Raw genomic sequence first — 24930 nt, 5'->3', positions numbered from 1 at the left:
TCTAATAGGATTGTCGTATATGACCAACTGTGTCAGCTACCCCACCATGTAACACGTTACTGTGGGCGTTTTGAACAGTCAGTTTTGTTAGCCAATGATTCTTAGGGATCAATATTGGATGTATGGCTTCTTTAGGTAGTGAAGAATTATGAATTCTTCCTCGACATCTTATAATCTTTTCTGAGTCGAGATAAAGTCCTAAAGAATTAATAATATCAGGTTTCTTTGGGGATTCATCTTGTGTTTCCAGAAATTTATACTCTGTAGAGAAAACACCTTACTGTATTAGTTTCACCCAGTATATAATGGGTTCAAGGCATTCATAATTAGCTTTTATCCCTTTAATGAATTTAAAGGTAAGAGTTGTAACTCTTAAGAGTATTTGGATCGATCAGTGACTATTTCTGTTGTGTCTGCAGTATTTACACAGATTATTTCTGTTGTGTCTGCAGTATTTACACAGATTATTTCTGTTGTGTTCAAGCACACTGTTTCTTCTGGCATAATGTGAGCTTTTTGTCATGGCCAGTTATTTTCATTAGAGAGCCACATTGGTTTGTGGAGCCATAATATATTATCCACAAATTTCTTGAGTGGAACACCACATAACATGTCAGCTGGATTCTCTTGGGCAGAGATGTGGAGAGAGAGAGAGGTGATCTCTCTGCATATCTCTTATTTCTGCTACTCTGTTCTATACATAGACCAACTTACTCTTATTATTTCTTAACCACTGGAGAACTGCTTTATCATCACTCCAGATCATGGTTTTTTCAATAGTGAGATGATCAAGTACTTTCTTGAAATAGACAGCTAATTTTGTACCTACATAGTGTGTTGCTAGTTCCAGCTGTGGTACTGTTCTGACCTTCAAGGGTGCTACCCTGGCCTTTGTAGTAATTAGTGTACTTCCTTCAGTATTACTCATGTAAGCTACAGTGTCATAACCTCTGGTTGATACATTACAGAACATATGTAATGTGTACTTGTTTCCCTCTTGACCTATTTGTCTGGGAAATTTAATTTGATGAAGTTATTTAAACTCCTTGGATATTTCATCCCATGCTTGACTCATTTCTAGAGGCAAGTTCTCATCCCAACCTATTTTGAGCTTCCATGCATCTTGCATAAACATTTTACCCTTTGTGGTAATTGGCGAGACGAGGCCTAGAGGATCAAAACATTGTGATAACTCTGACAGTAAACTGCGTTTGGTGAGTGTACTGCTTGATTTATTGTTTATCCTTTTGAGACTCAAAGTGTCTTCCTGAGTGTTCCAATTAAGTCCAAGCATGTTGCTATCAGGAATTTCAGCTTCAGGGAAATCATCATGGATAATTTCCCTTAACCCTTTGACTTTCGCAACCCCAAATCCTGAGGTGTCTCCTGGTGTCGAAAATTTTTTTAAAAAAAAAAAAAAAAAAAAAAAAAAAATCTTATGAAATGATAGAGAATCTTTTCCCAATGGTAATGACACCAAAAGAACGAAATTTGATGGAAAACTTACAGAATTATGCTCTCACGAAGTTAGCGGTCTTGGCGATATTTACGAATCAGCAATTTCACCCACTTTGAGCCCTGTTTTGAGCTAATTCCATTGTTCCAGTTGATCAAACTCATTGCTATTTCTTTAGAACTCCATTTGTTCTATCGACCGAGTACAAGAAACTACCCATTTACTAATGTCAACTACTCAGTAACGTGGTCAGAAAATTGCTATTTGGCCAATTTCGTGCAAATTAAAAAATATGCCAATTTCAAAATAGGGTCCAGAATGAACAATGCAGATATTTCTGGCTATAAAATAACATTTTCTTTGTTCATCAGTCATATCTCCAGGCCTCTCTGATATTACTCTCGCTTTCTATTTTGAATTTTTATTCAGACAAAAAATAGAAGATTTACTGTTATGCAGACTTCTGCAATATTGTAATAATTGTATAAATAATGTCAACCCATTCATGACTGCATATCAGAATGGCTAGCTGGACAATGACATCATTTGTTTACTTTTGAACATCGGCAAAAATCAAACATTTCCCCTAATTTGAGCTCTATTTCTAGGTTTTTTTCACAATAAAACCAATCAAAATCACCTCTATTTCTATAATATGTTTTCCATTCTATCAAATGAGACCAAGAAAACGAGAATACAACCATAAAAACTATGAAAATACACCACAAAGTCGGCGTTTTAATCCAAAAACGGTTGGAGTTTTTTTCTCATTATGCACTGCGTGCTGCAGGATTTTTTTTATATGGTGCACACTGACTACACGGACCCATTCTCCCACATGTGGGCCTACCAGCTTTCTCCTGCTTGATTTGAAGCCGCTAGAATATTTGAGTATATATTCGTCAAACACGGTGGCTCATAAGATGTATATATACAACCGAAACAGTCAAAGGGTTAATTAAGTTGAATTAGCATTCCACATCCTTAGAGGCATATTTGCTTCTTTCATTTCCTTGTTAGCTTCTCTATATAAGGATTTCAAATCATCCTCTTTATTCACAGTACCTTGAAAATTGCCCACATTGAAACTTTTCTTTAAGATTTCTTTGAAGGAACTTACAGATTTCTTCAAATGTGTATTTAGAGTAGGATGTTGTACCAAATAATACTGACTTGAAACGATAAGTTTTCACAGGACTTTGAGGATCACATGGATTTTCAGGCCACAAGAATTGAGTATAATCTCTATCTATTTCTTGTAGTCTGACTCTTAACCCTTTGACTGTTTTGGTCGTATATATACGTCTTACGAGCCAGTGTTTTGGACATATTCTTTCTTTCAACACACCGGCTGTATCCCACCAAGGCGGGGTGGCCCAAAAGGAAAAACGAAAGTTTCTCCTTTTACATTTGGTAATATAAACAGGAAAAGGGGTTACTAGCCCCTTGCTCCTGGCATTTTAGTCGCCTCTTACAACACGCATGGCTTATGGAGGAAGAATTCTGTTCCACTTTCCCATGGAGGTAAAAGGAAATAAACAAGAACAAGAACTAGAAAGAAAATAGAAGGAAACCCAGAGGGGTGTGTATACATATGCTTGTACATGTATGTGTAGTGTGACCTAAGTGTAAGTAGAAGTAGCAAGACTTACCTGAAAACCTTGCCTGTTTGAGACAAAAAAGGACACCATCAATCCTACCATCATGTAAAACAATTACAGGCTTTCGTTTTACACTCGCTTGGCAGGACGGTAGTACCTCCCTGGGCGGTTGCTGTCTTCCAACCTACTACCTCAATTTTGGACGTATATATACTCAATAATTCTAGCGGCTTCAAATCAAGCAGTAGAAAGCTAGTAGGCCCACATTTGAGAGAATGGGTCTGTGTGGTCAGTGTGCACCACATAAAAATTTTGCAGCATGCAGTGCATGAGAAAAAAACTGACCGTTTTTTGGATTAAAACGCCGACTTTGAGGTGTATTTTCATATAGTATTTATCGTTGTATTCTCGTTTTCATGGTCTCATGTGATAAAATGGAAAACATGTTGCAGAAATAGAGATGATTTTGATTAGTTTCACGATGAAAACGACCTTGAAGTTGAGCTCAAAGTAGCGGAAATATTCGAGTTTTACCAGTGTTCAAGAGTAAGCAAATCACACCACACGTCCAATACACGTCAACTGGGAAGTCTAATATTCTTTCACTAGTGCACTGATATTATTTATACCATTTTTACAATAATGCAGTAGTCTGCATAACAGTAAATTTTGTATTTTTTGTATGAATAAAAAATCAAAATAGAAAGCAATAGTAATGTAAGAGGGGCCTAGAGATGTGACTAGTGAACAGAGGATATGTTATTTTAGTGCCAAGAATGTCTACATTGTTTATTCTGGACCCTATTTTGAAATTGGCATCTTTTTTAATTTGTGTGAAATTGGCCAAATTGCCAATTTCTGACCACTTTATTGGGTAGTTCAAATCGGTAAATGGGTAGTTTCTTGTACTCAGTTGATAGAAAAAATGGAGTTCTAAAGAAATAGCTATGAGTTTGGTCAACTGGAAAAACAGAATCGGCCAAAAACAGGGCTCAAAGTCGGCGAAATCGCTGATACGTATCTGTCGCTGAGATCGCTACCTTCACTGGAGCATAATTCCGTGAGTTTCTGACCAAATTTCATACTTTTGGTGTCATTACTATCGGGAAAAGATTCTCTGTCATTTCATAAGAAAAAATAATTTTTTTTTTTTTTTTTCCAAAAATTTTGCGACAGAATGACAGTTTCAGAAAGGGGCTTGCAACAGTCAAAGGCTTAGGAAACCTTAGGAAATATCAGCCGTGTAGGCATATGTGGGTTTGTGCAAAATTTCATAAGCACGTCTCCAAGCTTCTCAGTGAGGGTCCAGTCATCAGACAGTCATCAGACTTGCTACATCTTTATTTGAACGTGCGCTGCAATTGTATACAACACATAGTGGAGTGGTTTCAGAATCTTTTCTGACTCCGTGGTGCAGAAGATAATGAGCTTCTGTCCTCAACTTGTCTTCAACTACTTTTTCAATGAATTTATTGTCTAACTATTCTTGTATGATGTTATCATACAGTCAGTAGCTCTGGATTCTTCCTATGCTCATATATTTGTGCTTTCATTTGTGTGAAAGCCATGCAATAATTGCTAGGCAGATGTGATGGATTTAATTTCCATGGTAACCTAACCCAGTATGTACTGTCCATCGTCATATATGACAGTGTCCAAATATTGGTTATAAGTCTGAGACTTTTGTGGGCTTGGTTTATTTACATCAATACCTATTGCATCTTCTCCATGGGGAAGTGGAACAGAATTCTTCCTCCGTAAGCCATGCATGTTGTAAGAGACGACTAAAATGCCAGGAGCAAGGGGCTAGTAACCCCTTCTCCTGTATTTATTATTATCACACTGGCCGATTCCCACCAAGGCAGGGTGGCCCGAAAAAGAAAAACTTTCACCATCATTCACTCCATCACTGTCTTGCCAGAAGGGTGCTTTACACTACAGTTTTTAAACTGCAACATTAACACCCCTCCTTCAGAGTGCAGCCACTGTACTTCCCATCTCCAGGGCTGAAGTCCAGCCTGCCGGTTCCCCTGAACCCCTTCATAAATGTTACTTTGCTCACACTCCAACAGCACGTCAAGTATTAAAAACCATTTGTCTCCATTCACTCCTATCAAACACGCTCATGCATACCTGCTGGAAGTCGAAGCCCCTCGCACACAAAACCTCCCTTACCCCCTCTCTCCAACCTTTCCTAGGCCGACCCCTACCCCGCCTTCCTTCCACTACAGACTGATACACTCTTGAAGTCATTCTGTTTCGCTCCATTCTCTCTACATGTCCGAACCACCTCAACAACCCTTCCTCAGCCCTCTGGACAACAGTTTTGGTAATCCCGCACCTCCTCCTAACTTCCAAACTACGAATTCTCTGCATTATATTCACACCACACATTGCCCTCAGACATGACATCTCCACTGCCTCCAGCCTTCTCCTCGCTGCAACATTCATCACCCATGCTTCACACCCATATAAGAGCGTTGGTAAAACTGTACTCTCATACATTCCCCTCTTTGCCTCCAAGGACAAAGTTCTTTGTCTCCACTGACTCCTAAGTGCACCACTCACTCTTTTTCCCTCATCAATTCTATGATTCACCTCATCTTTCATAGACCCATCCGCTGACACGTCCACTCCCAAATATCTGAATACATTCACCTCCTCCATACTCTCTGCCTCCAATCTGATATTCAATCTTTCATCACCTAATCTTTTTGTTATCCTCATAACCATACTCTTTCCTGTATTCACCTTTAATTTTCTTCTTTTACACACCCTACCAAATTCATCCACCAATCTCTGCAACTTCTCTTCAGAATCTCCCAAGAGCACAGTGTCATCAGCAAAGAGCAGCTGTGACAACTCCCACTTTGTGTGTGATTCTTTATCTTTTAACTCCACGCCTCTTGTCAAGACCCTCGCATTTACTTCTCTTACAACCCCATCTATAAATATATTAAACAACCACGGTGACATCACACATCCTTGTCTAAGGCCTACTTTTACTGGGAAATAATTTCCCTCTTTCCTACATACTCTAACTTGAGCCTCACTATCCTCGTAAAAACTCTTCACTGCTTTCAGTAACCTACCTCCTACACCATACACTTGCAACATCTGCCACATTGCCCCCCTATCCACCCTGTCATACGCCTTTTCCAAATCCATAAATGCCACAAAGACCTCTTTAGCCTTATCTAAATACTGTTCACTTATATGTTTCACTGTAAACACCTGGTCCACACACCCCCTACCTTTCCTAAAGCCTCCTTGTTCATCTGCTATCCTATTCTCCGTCTTACTCTTAATTCTTTCAATAATAACTCTACCATACACTTTACCACGTATACTCAGCAGACTTATCCCCCTATAATTTTTGCACTCTCTTTTATCCCCTTTGCCTTTATACAAAGGAACTATGCATGCTCTCTGCCAATCCCTAGGTACCTTACCCTCCTCCATACATTTATTAAATAATTGCACCAACCACTCCAAAACTATATCCCCACCTGCTTTTAACATTTCTATCTTTATCCCATCAATCCCGGCTGCCTTACCCCCTTTCATTTTACCTACTGCCTCACAAACTTCCCCCACACTCACAACTGGCTCTTCCTCACTCCTACAAGATGTTATTCCTCCTTGCCCTATACACGAAATCACAGCTTCCCTATCTTCATCAACATTTAACAATTCCTCAAAATATTCCCTCCATCTTCCCAATACCTCTAACTCTCCATTTAATAACTCTCCTCTCCTATTTTTAACTGACAAATCCAGTTGTTCTCTAGGCTTTCTTAACTTGTTAATCTCACTCCAAAACTTTTCTTATTTTCAACAAAATTTGTTGATAACATCTCACCCACTCTCTCATTTGCTCTCTTTTTACATTGCTTCACCACTCTCTTAACCTCTCTCTTTTTCTCCATATACTCTTCCCTCCTTGCATCACTTCTACTTTGTAAAAACTTCTCATATGCTAACTTTTTCTCCTTTACTACTCTCTTTACATCATCATTCCACCAATCGCTCCTCTTCCCTCCCGCACCCACTTTCCTGTAACCACAAACTTCTGCTGAACACTCTAACACTACATTTTTAAACCTACCCCATACCTCTTCGACCCCATTGCCTATGCTCTCATTAGCCCATCTATCCTCCAATAGCTGTTTATATCTTACCCTAACTGCCTCCTCTTTTAGTTTATAAACCTTCACCTCTCTCTTCCCTGATGCTTCTATTCTCCTTGTATCCCATCTACCTTTTACTCTCAGTGTAGCTACAACTAGAAAGTGATCTGATATATCTGTGGCCCCTCTATAAACATGTACATCCTGAAGTCTACTCAACAGTCTTTTATCTACCAATACATAATCCAACAAACTACTGTCATTTCGCCCTACATCATATCTTGTATACTTATTTATCCTCTTTTTCTTAAAATATGTATTACCTATAACTAAACCCCTTTCTATACAAAGTTCAATCAAAGGGCTCCCATTATCATTTACACCTGGCACCCCAAGCTTACCTACCACACCCTCTCTAAAAGTTTCTCCTACTTTAGCATTCAGGTCCCCTACCACAATTACTCTCTCACTTGGTTCAAAGGCTCCTATACATTCACTTAACATCTCCCAAAATCAATCTCTCTCCTCTGCATTCCTCTCTTCTCCAGGTGCATACACGCTTATTATGACCCACTTCTCGCATCCAACCTTTTCTTTAATCCACATAATTCTTGAATTTACACATTCATATTCTCTTTTCTCCTTCCATAACTGATCATTTAACATTACTGCTACCCCTTCCTTTGCTCTAACTCTCTCAGATACTCCAGATTTAATCCCATTTATTTCCCCCCACTGAAACTCTCCTACCCCCTTCAGCTTTGTTTCGCTTAGGGCCAGGACATCCAACTTCTTTTCATTCATAACATCAGCAATCATCTGTTTCTTGTCATCCGCACTACATCCACGCACATTTAAGCATCCCAGTTTTATAAAGTTTTTCTTCTTCTCTTTTTTAGTAAGTGTCTACAGGAGAAGGGGTTACTAGCCCATTGCTCCCGGCATTTTAGTCGCCTCATACGACACGCATGGCTTACGGAGGAAAGATTCTTTTCCACTTCCCCATGGACAATAGAAGAAATAAAGAAGAACAAGAGCTATTTAGAAAAAGGAGAAAAACCTAGATGTATGTATATATATATGCATGTGCGTGTCTGTGAAGTGTGACCAAAGTGTAAGTAGGAGTAGCAAGATATCCCTGTTATCTAGCGTGTTTATGAGACAGAAAAAGAAACCAGCAATCCTACCATCATGCAAAACAGTTACAGGTTTCTGTTTCACAGTCATCCGGCAGGACGGTAGTACTTCCCTGGGTGGTTGCTGTCTACCAACCTACTACCTACCTGTATATATTACTAAATTTAAAAGGAGAAACTTTCGTTTTTCCTTTTGGACCACCCCACCTCAGTGGGATACGGCTGGTGCGTTGAAATAAAAGAAGGACCTATCGCATCTAAATCCCACAACTTATCAACTGGTTCATTCATTTCTTCCAGTAATGATAATTTTTGCTGTGGTACATGATCAGCGGTTATCCTTGTAACCAGTACATTTTCCACTGAATCAATATCAACTTCTTTCCCACTTTGAGAGGGAATTGGACCACATATCATATGGTTACTAGCCCATTGCTTCTGGCATTTTATTTGCCTATTACAACATGCATGGCTCATAGAAGAAGAATTATTCTTGTTGCCATGGAGAAACTTCATTTTAATGTAATTTAAATTGATGAAGTACTTAAGGGTGAAAATTTTAGAACAGTTCAAAAACACACAAGTGTAGTATAAGGTTGTACCTTACCCACTAAAATAAGCTTTAAGTTTCACTTAATATAATATATCTTCATTTCTACAAGTGCATGTACAAGGTATACAGTCCTAGCTGACATCACTGACATGTGTACTACTATATAGAAAGCCACTTGTTCTGCAGAGCATTTTGGGCAAATTAGGTCAATTTTGTCTCAGGATGTGACCCACACCAGTCTACTAATACCCAGGGACTCATTTTTTACTAATTGGCAAACATAGACAACTGGTGTAAGGAAACACACCCAATGTTTCGACCCTCACGGGGAATTGAACCTGGACCCTCACCATGCGAAGAGAGAACTTTTGTCACCAGGCCATGGGGCACCGTGTATTTTTTGTCAAAACAAAAATGAGGAAACTTAAAAATTGACTAAAAATTATTTATTTTTCAGCCAGAAAAGTATGAACATGATGCTTGTATTGTTCATGAAACTCTAACAACAACAGTGAAGAGTCAATCAACAGGTGGACAGAGAGATTTCTTTGATCACTTGCATCTCTCTCCCATTAAGGTAGGAATGGCTGTAAGAGGGGTATCTTAATATTGACAAATATGTATGCAGTTAAGATGCATGCACACCACTAGGACATTTTTATTAAAAGAAATGCTTTTTTAAGAACTTTGTCAATCCATTGAACTGAAAAGGTCCCAGTAGGTAAATAGTCTGCATAATAAAAATATCTTTTTGCTGCTCCTGTCTCTTAATTGCATACAAAGGCAGGAATGACTGGGTACAGCAATAAATTTAGCAACTGACATTATTGGTAAGAAAATTAAAATGTTGATAATTATTTTTAATATTTCATATCAATACAGTAATCTGATGGTCAGTTTTTTCAAGAGTTGTGAATTATCATGAAAATATGATTAAAATTAGTATAACCAGTCAAGAAAATAATCATTGTTCAAACTTTCTGACACCATCTGAGATTCTGAGGAAGTGTGCTCCTTTCCTTCCATGGATCAAACCTGGTTCCTCCTTATTGCTCAGGTGCTGCATAATCCCTGTGGGTTTAGAGCTTGCCTTTGAATAAAATAGTGCCAAACACTGAAGTTCCAATGTATATTGCTTTAACCCTTTGAGGGTTTTCGTCGTACTAGTACGTCTTAGGCGTAGGGGTTTTTGACGTACTAGTACGCATAAATTCTAGCGGCCTCAAATCTCGCGCGAAAATGCTGGTAGGCCTAGGTGTGAGAGAATGGGTCTGCGTGGTCAGTGTGCGCGGTAGAAAAAAAATCTGGGACCCAGTGGTGCATTGTGGGAATGCCCTCTTAGTAAACAATGTCCACCATGCCTCGCGGTAAGAAGCTCCTCACTCCTCGGCGAATTGGGACACTTTTGTTCCCCAGTGACAGTTCTAATAGTGATGGAAGTGCCAGTGAAGATGAGTTTCGTGGTTTTAGTGAGGTTTTGACCAAAACTAATGACCATAATATCGGTAATAGTGAAGAAAACCCAGACGACCCTCAGCCTTCCACCTCTGGTGCTGGGCCCTCGTGTTCACGTTCAGTTGTTCCAGAACCCAAGAGGAAACTTCTATTTTCCCAAATCCCAGACTCAGATGAGAGCATGGGTGATGATAGTGATAGTGAATATGAACTACAAGCTCTTCAAACTAGTTCCAGTAGTGATAGTGAAGTGCAATATTCCCCAGTGAAGCGTCAGTATATACGACGATATATGCGCTCTGGAAGTGTGCCATATGTTATACCAAGGGGAAGGAGTGTATCTCGGAGTACATCCCGTGGCTATACAACAGGAACAGACAGTGAAAATGACGAAGATACTGTTGCAATTGGGATGGAAAATGTGCGTGGTGGTAGTGGTGCCGGCGGTGAGGCACCAGCAGTGGGCCATGCTGCCACCCACGCTGCCAGCCACGCCGCTGCCTCAGCTGATCTAGAACAAAGGCCACCATCCCCCACTCCCCCACCACACCAGCCTCCACAACCACAACCTCCACAACCACAACCTCCACACCTGTCATTGTCCAGTACCCACCAGCAGACCGCACCTGGGATTGGCAGGAAGCTGTCAATTTTGTTCCAAATCCCCACCAGTTTGATGGCAGCCAAAGTGGAATACGGCCATCTTGTGCACTTGGGAACAATGCCACTGAACTGGAATTTTTCGAGTTATTCTCTGACGAACCACTGATGAAAAGTATTGTCATGGAAAGCAACACATACTACGAGTACACCATGGCAAACACAATACTTTCACCAAAATCACGTCTACACCAATGGAAGGAGGCAACTGTGGCTGAGATGTATCTTTTCTTTGCCACAATAATGCTTATGCCACATGTGTATAAGCACAAAGTGAAATCATACTGGTCAACAGACCCCCTGATTGCAACACCAGGTTTCAGTGATATAATGCCAGTGAATCGATTTGTGCTAATGTTACGTATGCTTCACTTCTCAGATAAAACCAGGCCTGACAGAACTGACAGGTTATATAAGATTAGGAATGTGTTTGTGTATCTGAAACAGAAATTCAGTACTCATTTTTATCCCTTCAGGAAGCTTGTAATTGACGAGTCTTTGATTCTGTTCAAAGGAAGACTCTCTTTCAAGCAGTACATACCAAGCAAGAGGAAACGCTTTGGTATAAAGTTGTTTGTGCTTTGTGATTGTTACAGTGGTCTGGTATTGGATATTATTGTGTACACTGGAAGTTATACATTGCAAAATACCAGGAAGTTATTGGGCATCTCAGGTGATGTGGTTCGAATAATGATAGAACCATACCTTGGTAAGGGGCATATATTATATACAGATAACTGGTACACAAGCCCCTCACTCAGTGATTTTTTGCGAGTGAACATGACAGATGTGTGTGGCACAGTGCGTGCAAATCGAAAACATATGCCCAGGTTTGATGCTGGCACTCGCAGAGGTGAGGTGCAGGCGTTTGCTGCCAATGACATCATGGCATTTCGGTGGCATGACAAACGAGATGTCACACTGTTGTCATCAATTCACCCTAATGAAATGGCAGGCAGCATAGAGAGAGAAATGAACCCATTCTAAAACCTGCAGCTGTGATTGATTACACCTTCAACATGCGTTCAGTGGACAAATGTGACATGCAGATTGGGTTTGCTGATTGTGTTCGCAAGAGTTATAAGTGGTACATCAAACTGTTTTTCCATCTTCTGGACATTTCCATGCTCAATGCTTATAATATGTATAAGATGAGCATCAGAAACAAACCACAGTACGGCGAATTCTGTTTGTCTGTCATCAGACAAATAGTATTCAAGTACCAAGGAAATGCACCTGCAATTGACCGCCCACCAAATTATCAACAACTACCTGCTCGTCTGAAGCATGGTGATCACTTCCTGGTAAAACTGCCTGCTACTGCTTTGAAGAAAAAGGCTCAGAAGAGGTGTTACGTCTGTTCACATACAAAAAAACGCCCACAACAACGCAGAGACACTCGTTTTATGTGTGAGGAGTGCAAAACTCCACTGTGCATGACACCATGTTTCAAAGAGTTCCACAGGCTGCAGAACTTCTAGAAACATGTCCTGTGACTGTATATGTGTATATAAAATATAGAAAAATAGTAATAAACAACATTTCATATTGTTTGTTTGTGTAAATATTTTCTGTAAACAAAATAATGACAACAGTGTTTACGCCCTTATTGTGTAGTATTGAAAAAGAAATAACTTACAAAATACTGATCATGTTGGCCTCAGAGGCCATAAAAGTTACTCAGAAAAAGAAAAATTTAAAAAAAATTGAAAATAGTACATAAAAAAGTAAATAGAAAAATACCGGGTGACGGCAGTCGGCGATGTTACCATATGTTGTTCAATTTTGGCAAATTTCACACCTCCATATCTCGGTAAGTATTGACGTTAAAATTTTTTTGTTTAGCCTATAATGTTTAGAAAAAAATACTCTATTTTTTCATAAGAAAAAATAATTTTTTTTTTTTTGAAATTTGGCCGACCCTGAGAACGAGTTTCGGAGAGGGCCTGTCGACCCTCAAAGGGTTAAAATTAAAAAATGTTTGTTTATTTTTATATGAATATTTTTTATTTGAATGAATGATAAGCATGATTGCCTAGTTTTAACTACCACCTCCCTCCCTCCCACATCACCACCCCCACCAGATGCATCTGAGTTTCTCTCTGAGCGGCATGGATTCTGGTGCGAGTGTTCCAGTGGGTGGACAAGTGATTCACCTCTTCCTGCAGAGTGTTGGTGTCACTCTCACTGAGGTTCAGGATGTTGTCTTCAGGTACTAATGACTGATCTGTAAGACAGAAATAAGATTTACAGTGAAACCTTGATTTAACAGACTAATTGGGAAAGAGAGGGTTCATTAAATCTGATTAATCCATTAAATTTGAATGAAATTATTGTGATCAAAACAATAACATACAATTCTGGATATAGAAGACTCTGTCCATTACTTCTGAGTGGCATCTGGCCAAAATTTTTGTCAGATAAATCCAAAATCTGTTAAAGCAGGGTATGTTAAATAAAGGATTTTTTTTTTTTTTTCAACAAGTTGACCGTCTCCCACCGAGGCAGGGTGACTCAAAAAAGAAAGAAAATCCCCAAAAAGAAAATACTTTCATCATCATTCAACACTTTCACCACACTCGCACATTATCACTGTTTTTGCAGAGGTGCTCAGAATAGAACAGTTTAGAAGCATATACGTATAAAGATACACAAAATATCCCTCCAAACTGCCAATATCCCAAAACCCTTCCTTTAAAGTGCAGGCATTGTACTTCCCATTTCCAGGACTCAAGTCCCGGTTTCCCTGAATCCCTTCACTAAATATTACCCTGCTCACACTCCAACAGATCGTCAGGTCCCAAGTACCATTCGTATCCATTCACTCCTATCTAACACACGCACGCTGGAAGTCCAAGCCCCTTGCCCACAAAACCTCCTTTACCCCCTCTCTCCAACCCTTTCGAGGACGACCCCTACCCCGCCTTCCTTCCCTTATAGATTTATATGCTTTCCATGTCATTCTACTTTGATCCATTCTCTCTAAATGACCAAACCACCTCAACAACCCCTCTTCTGCCCTCTGACTAATACTTTTATTAACTCCACACCTTTTCCTAATTTCCACACTCCAAATTTTCTGCATAATATTTACACCACACATTGCCCTTAAACAGGACATCTCCACTGCCTCCAACCATCTCCTCGCTGCTGCATTTACCACCCAAGCTTCACACCCATATAAGAGTGTTGGTACTACTATACTTTCATACATTCCCTTCTTTGCCTCCATAGATAACGTTTTTTGACTCCACATATACCTCAACGCACCACTCACCTTTTTTCCCTCATCAATTCTATGATTAACCTCATCCTTCATAAATCCATCCGCCGACACGTCAACTCCCAAGTATCTGAAAACATTCACTTCTTCCATACTCCTCCTCCCCAATTTGATATCCAATTTTTCTTTATCTAAATCATTTGACACCCTCATCACCTTACTCTTTTCTATGTTCACTTTCAACTTTCTACCTTTACACACACTCCCAAACTCATCCACTAACCTTTGTAATTTTTCTTTAGAATCTCCCATAAGCACAGTATCATCAGCAAAAAGTAACTGTGTCAATTCCCATTTTGAATTTGATTCCCCAGAATTTAATCCCATCCCTCTCCCGAACACCCTAGCATTTACTTCCTTTACAACCCCATCTATAAATATATTAAACAACCATGGTGACATTACACATCCCTGTCTAAGACCTACTTTTACCGGGAAGTAGTCTCCCTCTCTTCTACACACCCTAACCTGAGCCTCACTATCCTCATAAAAGCTCTTTACAGCATTTAGTAACTTACCACCTATACCATATACTTGCAACATCTGCCACATTGCTCCTCTATCCACTCTATCATATGCCTTTTCTAAATCCATAAATGCAGTAAAAACTTCCCTACCTTTATCTAAATACTGTTCACATATATGCTTCAATGTAAACACTTGATCTACACATCCCCTACCCAATCTGAAACCTCCTTGCTCATCCGCAATCCTACATTCTGTCTTACCTCTAATTCTTTCAATTATAACCTTACCATACACTTTTCCTGGTATACTCAGTAAACTTATTCCTCTATAATTTTTACAGTCTCTTTTGTCCCCTTTCCATTTATATAAAATGCTCTCCGCCAATCCATAGGTACCTTCCCCTCTTTCATACATTTATTAAACAAAAGTACCAACCACTCCATCACTGTATCCCCCCCCTGCTTTTAACATTTCTGTCATGATCCCATCAGTTCCAGCTGCTTTACCCCCTTTCATTTTACGTAATGCCTCACGTACCTCCCCCACACTTACATTCTGCTCTTCTTCACTCCTAAAAGATGGTATACCTCCCTGACCAGTGCATGAAATTACTGCCTCTGTTTCTTCCTTAACATTTAAAAGTTCCTCAAAATATTCTCACCATCTACCTAATACCTCCATCTCCCCATCTACTAACTCCCCTACTCTGTTTTTAACTGACAAATCCATACTTTTTCTAGGCTTTCTTAACTTGTTTAACTCGCTCCAAAAATTTTTATTATTTTCATTAAAATTTCTTGACAGTGCCTCTCCCACTCTATCATCTGCTCTCCTTTTGCACTCTCTCACCACTCTCTTCACCTTTCTTTTACTCTCCATATACTCTGCTCTTCTCTTAACACTTCTGTTTTGTAAAAACCTCTCATAAGCTACCTTTTTCTCTTTTATTACACTCTTTACTTCATCATTCCACCAATCACTCCTCTTTCCTCCTGCCCCCACCCTCCTATAACCACAAACTTCTGCCCCACATTCTAATACTGCATTTTTAAAACTATTCCAACCCTCTTCAACCCCCCCACTACTCATCTTTGCACTACCCCACCTTTCTGCCAATAGTCGCTTATATCTCACCCGAACTTCCTCCTCCCTTAGTTTATACACTTTCACCTCCCTCTTACTTGTTGTTGCCACCTTCCTCTTTTCCCATCTACCTCTTACTCTAACTGTAGCTACAACTAAATAATGATCCGATATATCAGTTGCCCCTCTATAAACATATACATCCTGGAGCATACCCATCAACCTTTTATCCACCAATACATAATCTAATAAACTACTTTCGTTACGTGCTACATCGTACCTTGTATATTTATTTATCCTCTTTTTCATAAAATATGTATTACTTATTTCCAAATCTCTTTCTACACATAGCTCCCCATTTACATTTACCCCTGGCACCCCAAACTTACCTACTACTCCCTCCATAACATTTTTACCCACTTAAGCATTGAAATCCCCAACCACCAGTACTCTCACACTTGATTCAAAACTCCCCCCGCATTCACTCAACATTTCCCAAAATCTCTCTCTCTCCTCTACACTTCTATCTTCTCCAGGTGCATAAAGGATTTGCAGTCTTTAATTATTTAATACTGTTTTAAAATAATACTATACCTGAAATGAAAGTTAATACTATAATTACAGTGAAACCTCTCACTAATGGACTGTCAGGGGAGAGGAATGTACTACAGGTTGGCCCTCACTAATCCGGCAATCAGTCATCTGGTTCCATCAGTAATCCGGCACTAATTTCAGCTAGCATAATTTCAAATTTCCAGGGTCGCCACACCAACCTGCTGGTACTGTTTGGTGGCCCTACGTGCTGCATAAGTTATTCCAATTTCCTTTTCTTCATTTATTGTTATAACCTGCTTACTTTTAGCCCTAGCCATGGTTCCAATGAATAAAAGAAATGCTTCTCATTGTGTAAAGCATATGCACAGTACACTGTCCATAAAAGATAAGGTGGCTTTGAAGCCACTGTCAGTTGCCATAAGCTCAGTCTCGTGATGCAGGGAAATATGCTTTATTATTACGCTAATATCAACATTATTTATTTATTTATTTGTTTATTTATTTATTTACAATTTGAGCATACATACAGAGGTACAAAAAAATACAGATAAGAGCAGCATGCCAAAGCCACTTATACTATGCATAGCATTATGGGCTGGCTTAAAATTAACTAAGCAATGATGAAATCAGTGATAATACATTATTGTAAACAGATAACTATAAAGCAGAAATGAGTATTACAAAGACAGGTCATATGGTTGCATGCATTGTTGTACATTCAGTCGTATGGAGTATTCTGTTAGGTAGTGTATTTAAAAAATAATAAAGTTAGATTGGGTTTTAGGTTTAACATTTATGTGATATAATTGTGAGAAACATTTAAGATATACAATTTATAAGGTTCAGTTATTCAGTATTTATTTGGTTTTGGGTGAGTAAGTGATCATTGAGAAGAGACTTGAATTTATAAACAGGTAGTGTTTCTTTTATATTTACAGGTAATGAATTCCAGATTTTAGGGCCTTTTATGTGCATTGAGTTTTTGCATAGTGTGAGATGGACACGAGGAACATCAAAGAGTGATCTGTGCCTTGTGTTATGGTCATGTGTGCTATTGAGGTTGGCAAGGAGATGTTTGAGGGGAGGGTTAATATCAGAGTTAAGTGTTCTATGTATATAATAGGTGCAGTAATAAGTATGGATGTTTTGTATGGTGAGTAGGTTTAGTGTATTGAATATTGGTGGAGTGTGCTGCCTGTAGTGAGAATTTGTTATCATTCTGACTGCAGCCTTTTGTTGGGTAATTAGTGGTCTGAGATGGTTAATTGTTGTTGAGCCCCATGCACAAATTCCATAGGTGAGATAGGGGTAAATAAGAGAGTGATATAGAGCCAGGAGGGCTGACTGTGGAACATAGTACCGTATCTTCGATAGTATGCCTACAGTCTTTGAAATTTTCTTAGAAATTTGTTGTATATGTGTATGAAATTTGAGTCTATTATCAAGGTGGATTCCTAAGAATTTTCCCTCTGTTAGCTTTGTGATAGGTGATCCGTTTATCATTATGTTAAGAGGGACATCTGTAGCTCTGTTACCAAACTGAATGAAGTAGGTTTTGTCAATGTTTAGTGTAAGTTTGTTAGTCCTCATCCAGGTAGATATTTTCTGTAATTCGGTATTTACAGTACGTATTGGCTAGCGTGACTGGGCTCGGGTGAGAGAAGACGTATGTAGTGTCATCTGCAAATAGTGTGGGTTTGAGTAATTGCAAAGCATTTGGAAGGTCATTTATGTATAGGAGAAAGAGAAGAGGGCCAAGGACACTTCCCTGTGGGACACCAACTGTAATTGGTTGCGCAGAAGAGTTTGCCCCATTTGCGTACACATATTGGCTTCTGTTGCTGAGGTATGACTTGAGGTAGTTGAGGGAGTGCCCTCTTATACCATAGTGTGACAATTTTACGTGGAGCAAGTCATGGTCAACTGTATCAAAAGCTTTACGTAAGTCAATGAAGATCCCTAGTGGGACTTCTTTTTTCTCTATTGCAGTGTATATATGTTCTAGCATGTGTATAATAGCATCATTAGTATTTTTATTAGGCCTGAATCCAAATTGGCAGGGGTTGAGTATGTTTTGGGAGATAAGGTAGGAGTAGATTCGTTTATGAATTAATTTTTTGAAGATTTTTGAGAGAGGGTGTAAGTTGGATATTGGCCTATAGTTATTCAACTCTGTCTGGTCTCCTCCTTTGTGGATTGGGGTGACCCTTGCTATTTTGAGTACTGTAGGGAAGGTGGAGGATTCAATGGATTTGTTAAAGAGTGTTGCAGTGATTGTTGATAGCACTTGTGACATTTTTTTGTATATAAAGGGTGGTAAGGTATTTAAATCTCCTGCCTTGTTTTTTAGTGCGTTGATAATAAGGGAGACTTCGTATGGGTTAGTCGGAGTTAGGAACAGTGTGTTCGGGTAGTTGCCGGTGAGGTAGTCATTTGGTGGGGTATCTGAGCTTGGGATTTTATTGGCAAGGTTTTGTCCTATAGTGGAGAAGAAATCATTGAGTCTGTTTGCTGTTTCTGTTGGTGGGAGTTGGGGTTCATCTGATTTTGCTAATTTTATTTCGCGATATCTTTTTTGTTCCCAGAATTTCTGATAGGGTTTTCCAGGTATTTTTTATATCACCTCGTAAGTTGGATAATCTGTTCTCATAATACAATTTTTTTGCCCTTCTTATCAGGCTGGTTAGGATTGACGAGTAACATTTTGTTTGGTCTCTGGTTATGTGACCCATTCTGTACTGTTTTTCATATTGGTGTTTTGTATTTATGGATTTGAGAATGCTGGGTGTTAGCCAGGGACTGTTCAGTCTCTTAGCTGTCATCTGTTTAGTTTTTTTAGGGCAGTGCTTGTTATAGAGGTATTGGGTCTTTTTTTAGAAAATTATTAATACATTCGTCAATATCTGTATAGATTTCTAGCTCAGTGTGCCAATCAATGTTTGCTACTGCTGTTGTGAAGTTATTAATGGCTGCCTCATTGTGAAGTCTGAAGGTGACTTTAGTAGTGTCTTGGGGTAGTTCACCAAGAGTTGTTATGAGGAAAGTAGGGTAGTGGTCTGTGGTATTATCTGTAATTATGCCTGATTTTAAAGGGGATATGGTGTTGGTCCAGATGTGGTCAAGTAGGGAAACACTAGTCTCTGTAACTCTTGTAGGTTTTGTTACTGTTGGTAGTAACATACAGTTACTCATTGTGTTTGTGAATTCAGTAACGTGTGGGTCCTGTTCTTGCAGGAGATTTATATTGAAGTCACCTGAGAGTAGTAAGTGATCTTTGTTCATGCGTGCATCAGTTATCATACTTCCTAGGTTTTGACTAAATTGGCTAATGTTTGACTATGGAACTCTGTAGATGTTTATCAATGTGAGAGGTTTTTGTAGGTATTTGGATTTGAATTTAGCTATTTTATATTCCCCATGTTCATCCCTTGTGCAAGTATTAGTGATACATTCTAGTTGGTCTGAGTAGTATATAGCAGTGCCACCACCTTGTTGGTCTGGCCTACAGTTGTGTATGGCTGTGTAACCAGGAATGGCATAGACATCTGTACTATCAGGCTTTAGCCAGGTTTCAGTTAGTGTAATGATGGACATATTGGCATGTAAGGAATTTAGTAATGCTATGAGGTTATCGTAATGCTTGCTTAAAGATCTGTTATTGTAGTTAAAGATAGTTATGTTGTTGTTGGCACTGAGAAGTGCCTTTGATTGTTCTGCAGTGTAGTAATTACAGTAACTGTTTGATTCATTTAAGTCATTAAATAAGAGGTTGGTATCAGGATCAATGCTTGTAATCATAAGATTTGTAGTGAATCTATAGTTAGAATTAAGTATAAAACAAAGTAAATAGTCTTAAGCTAAAAAATAGCAACTGAATTATTTAACAGATGTAAAATAATGAGCTAAGGTAGATTTTTTTTTTAAGCTAAAATAAAGGAGACAATATAAAAGGGACTAATACAAATAAAGTGATGATCAAATAATGGAGCTTGGGAATATGATAGTAGGTAGTACTATAAAGGTAATTTTTTAAAGTTAGAATTATAGTATAAAATTATAATATAAAAGGGACTAATATAGGTTGTGGTGAACAATAAAGTGGTAATCAAATAAATGAGCTTTGGAATATAATGGCAAAATTGTGAACTTATTCTACTTTAGCACCTGAGAATAGCACCTTGATTATTTTAACAATTGTGAATATATAAACTAGGAGTCTGTGGAGACAAAGAACTTTGTCCTTGGAGGCAAAGAGGGGAATGTATGAGAGTATAGTTTTACCAACGCTCTTATATGGGTGTGAAGCGTGGGTGATGAATGTTGCAGCGAGGAGAAGGCTGGAGGCAGTGGAGATGTCATGTCTGAGGGCAATGTGTGGTGTGAATATAATGCAGAGAATTCGTAGTTTGGAAGTTAGGAGGAGGTGCGGGATTACCAAAACTGTTGTCCAGAGGGCTGAGGAAGGGTTGTTGAGGTGGTTCGGACATGTAGAGAGAATGGAGCGAAACAGAAGGACTTCAAGAGTGTATCAGTCTGTAGTGGAAGGAAGGCGGGGTAGGGGTCGGCCTAGGAAGGGTTGGAGGGAGGGGGTAAAGGAGGTTTTGTGTGCGAGGGGCTTGGACTTCCAGCAGGCATGCGTGAGCGTGTTTGATAGGAGTGAATGGAGACAAATGGTTTTTAATACTTGACGTGCTGTTGGAGTGTGAGCAAAGTAACATTTATGAAGGGATTCAGGGAAACCGGCAGGCCGGACTTGAGTCCTGGAGATGGGAAGTACAGTGCCTGCACTCTGAAGGATGGGTGTTAATGTTGCAGTTTAAAAACTGTAGTGTAAAGCACCCTTCTGGCAAGACAGTGATGGAGTGAATGATGGTGAAAGTTTTTCTTTTTCGGGCCACCCTGCCTTGGTGGGAATCGGCCGGTGTGATAATAAAAAAAAAAATAATAAACTAGGGTAGTTATATAAAGCTAAAATAAAGAAGAAAATATATAAGGGACTAAAATTAAGTAATGGTAAACAAAGTTAAATGGACAGATGGATTCAGATTGGATTCAGGCCAAATAAAAATATTAATGATGCTATTATACACATGCTAGAACATATATACACTGCAATAGAGAAAAAAGAAGTCCCACTGGGGATCTTCATTGACTTACGTAAAGCTTTTGATACAGTTAACCATGACTTGCTCCACGTAAAATTGTCACACTATGGTATAAGAGGGCACTCCCTCAACTACCTCAAGTCATACCTCAGCAACAGAAGCCAATATGTGTATGCAAATGGGGCAAACTCTTCTGCACAACCAATTACAGTTGGTGTCCCACAGGGAAGTGTCCTTGGCCCTCTTCTCTTTCTCCTATACATAAATGACCTACCAAATGCTTCGCAATTACTCAAACCCACACTGTTTGCAGATGACACTACATACGTCTTCTCCCACCCGAGCCCAGTCACGCTAGCCAATACTGTAAATACCGAATTACAGAAAATATCTACCTGGATGAGGACTAACAAACTTACACTAAACATTGACAAAACCTACTTCATTCAGTTTGGTAACAGAGCTACAGATATCCCTCTTAACATAATGATAAACGGATCACCTATCACAAAGCTAACAGAGGGAAAATTCTTAGGAATCCACCTTGATAATAGACTCAAATTTCATACACATATACAACAAATTTCTAAGAAAATTTCCAAGACTGTAGGCATACTATCGAAGATACGGTACTATGCTCCACAGTCAGCCCTCCTGGCCCTATATCACTCTCTTATTTACCCCTATCTCACCTATGGAATTTGTGCATGGGGCTCTACAACAAGTAACCATCTCAGACCACTAATTACCCAACAAAAGGCTGCAGTTAGAATGATAACAAATTCTCACTATAGGCAGCACACTCCACCAATATTCAATACACTAAACCTACTCACCATACAAAACATTCATACTTATTACTGCACCTATTACATACATAGAACACTTAACTCTGATATTAACCCTCCCCTCAAACATCTCCTTGCCAACCTCAACAGAACACATGACCATAACACAAGGCACAGATCACTCTTTGATGTTCCTCGTGTCCATCTCACACTATGCAAAAACTCAATGCACATAAAAGGCCCTAAAATCTGGAACTCATTACCTGTAAATATAAAAGAAACACTACCTGTTTATAAATTCAAGTCTCTTCTCAAAGATCACTTACTCACCCAAAACCAAATAAATACTGAATAACTGAACCTTATAAATTGTATATCTTAAATGTTTCTCACAATTATATCACATAAATGTTAAACCTAAAACCCAATCTAACTTTATTTTTTAAATACACTACCTAACAGAATACTCCATTCTACTGAATGTACAACAATGCATACAACCATATGACCTGTCTTTGTAATACTCACTTGTGCTTTATAGTAATCTGTTTACATTAAAGTTTTATCACTGATGTCATCATTGCTTAGTTCATCTTAAGTTAATTTTAAGCCAGCCCGTAATGCTATGCATAGTATAAGTGGCTTTGGCATGCTGCTCTTATCTGTATTTTTTGTACCTCTGTATGTGTGCTCAAATTTTTAAATAAAATAAATAAATAAATAAATAAATAAACTTATAATATAAAAATACAATTTGAAATGGTACTTGCAGTTGCACTAGAGTCTGGTATAGGTTGTTGACAAGATCAAGACTATAACTAGTTTTAAATTGACAAAATAAAATTCACAATTAAAGTACCAAAAGAATAATAGTAAAAAAATAACAATGGTAATGTCTTGGTTATAATATGATAGTAAGATGGTAGACAGGTACCCAGGTACACAGGTACAAAGGATAATATAAAGGTTGGGGTTGAATATACAAACTTGAAAATTTGGCAACAAAATGTTATGGGAAGTATAAGATAATGTTTAATGTACAAAAGTAAAATTGACTGGTAGTAAATATGGTGTTTAATAAAATTTTAGTAAGTAATAATGATTACAAAAAAAGTGAAAAAGTAATGTTTATTTCATTCAGTATTGCACTGGTAGTTATACTTGAGGTTATATGGCAGTACAAGGTAATTAAGAGTAATCTAAGATAGTAAATGTGGTATTAAAACAGATAAAGGTAATTAGACAAGTAATGGTTATTGAATGTCAAAAATGTTAAGAGTATATTGAAATTTTAGTAAAAATGATAATTATTAATTTTAGTAAGTAGGTTGGTAGACAGCAACCACCCAGGGAGGTACTACCGTCCTGCCAAGTGAGTGTAAAACGAAAGCCTGTAATTGTTTTACATGATGGTAGGATTGCTGGTGTCTTTTGTCTGTCTCATAAATATGCAAGATTACAGGTACGTCTTGCTACTTCTACTTACACTTAGGTCACACTACACATACATGTACACGTTTATTTATACACACTCATCTGAGTTTTCTTTGATTTTATCTTAATAGTTCTTGGTCTTATTACTTTTCCTTTTATATCCATGGGGAAGTGGAATAAGAATCTTTCCTCCGTAAGCCATGCGTGTTGTAAAAGTCAACTAAAATGCCGGGAACAATGGGCTAGTAACCCCTTTTCCTGTAAAGATTACTAAAAAGAATAAGAAGAAGAAAATTGTCAAAGTGGGAAGTCTGAATGTGCGTGGATGTTGTGCAAATGATAAGAAAGAGATGATTGTGGATGTTATGAATGAGAAGAAACTGGATGTCCTGGCTGAAGGGGGTGGGAGAGTTTCAATGGAGAGGAATAAATGGGATTAGGTCAGGGGTTTCAAATAGAGTTAGAGCTAAAGAAGGAGTAGCAATAATGTTGAAGGATAAGCTATGGCAGGAAAAGAGGGACTACAAATGTATAAATTCAAGGATTATGTGGAGTAAAATAAAGATTGGATGTGAAAAGTGGGTTATAGTAAGCGTGTATGCACCTGGAGAAGAGAGAAGTGTAGAGGAGAGAGAGAGATTCTGGGAAATGTTGAGTGAATGCATGGGGAGTTTTGAATCAAGTGTGAGAGTAATGGTGGTTGGGGATTTCAATGCTAAAGTGGGTAAAAATGTTATGGAGGGAGTAGTAGGTAATTTTGGGGTGCCAGGGGTAAATGTAAATAGGGAGCCTTTAATTGAGCTATGTGTAGAAAGAAATTTGGTAATAAGTAATACATTTTTTATGAAAAAGAGGATAAATAAATATACAAGGTATGATGTAGCACGTAATGAAAGTAGTTTGTTAGATTATGTATTGGTGGATAAAAGGTTGATGGGTAGGCTCCAGGATGTACATGTTTATAGAGGGGCAACTGATATATCGGATCATTATTTAGTTGTAGCTACAGTTAGAGTAAGAGGTAGATGGGAAAAGAGGAAGGTGGCAACAACAAGTAAGAGGGAGGTGAAAGTGTATAAACTAAGGGAGGAGGAAGTTCGGGCGAGATATAAGCGACTATTGAAGAGGGTTGGAATAGTTTTAAAAATGCAGTATTAGAATGTGGGGCAGAAGTTTGTGGTTATAGGAGGGTGGGGGCAGGAGGAAAGAGGAGTGATTGGTGG

At 38.6% G+C, this 24930-nt stretch overlaps 1 protein-coding gene across 1 annotated transcript in view; it reads left to right on the top strand.

The window, feature by feature from the left end:
- The window catches only part of LOC128706583 (intermembrane lipid transfer protein Vps13-like), a 246293-nt gene that overhangs the window by 139524 nt on the left and 81839 nt on the right, over positions 1 to 24930 (top strand). Inside the window, exons 9-10 of the mRNA XM_070090639.1 lie at positions 9334 to 9453; positions 13076 to 13203. Of these exons, the coding sequence (XP_069946740.1) occupies positions 9334 to 9453; positions 13076 to 13203 (248 nt within the window). The remainder of the gene's footprint in view (positions 1 to 9333; positions 9454 to 13075; positions 13204 to 24930) is intronic.

This window comes from Cherax quadricarinatus, chromosome 3 (assembly GCF_038502225.1).
Source record: "Cherax quadricarinatus isolate ZL_2023a chromosome 3, ASM3850222v1, whole genome shotgun sequence".
NCBI classification, from domain to species: Eukaryota; Metazoa; Arthropoda; class Malacostraca; order Decapoda; family Parastacidae; genus Cherax; species Cherax quadricarinatus.
The sequence above is the reverse complement of the archived record's forward strand: the minus strand, read 5'-3'. Positions and strand labels throughout refer to the sequence as shown.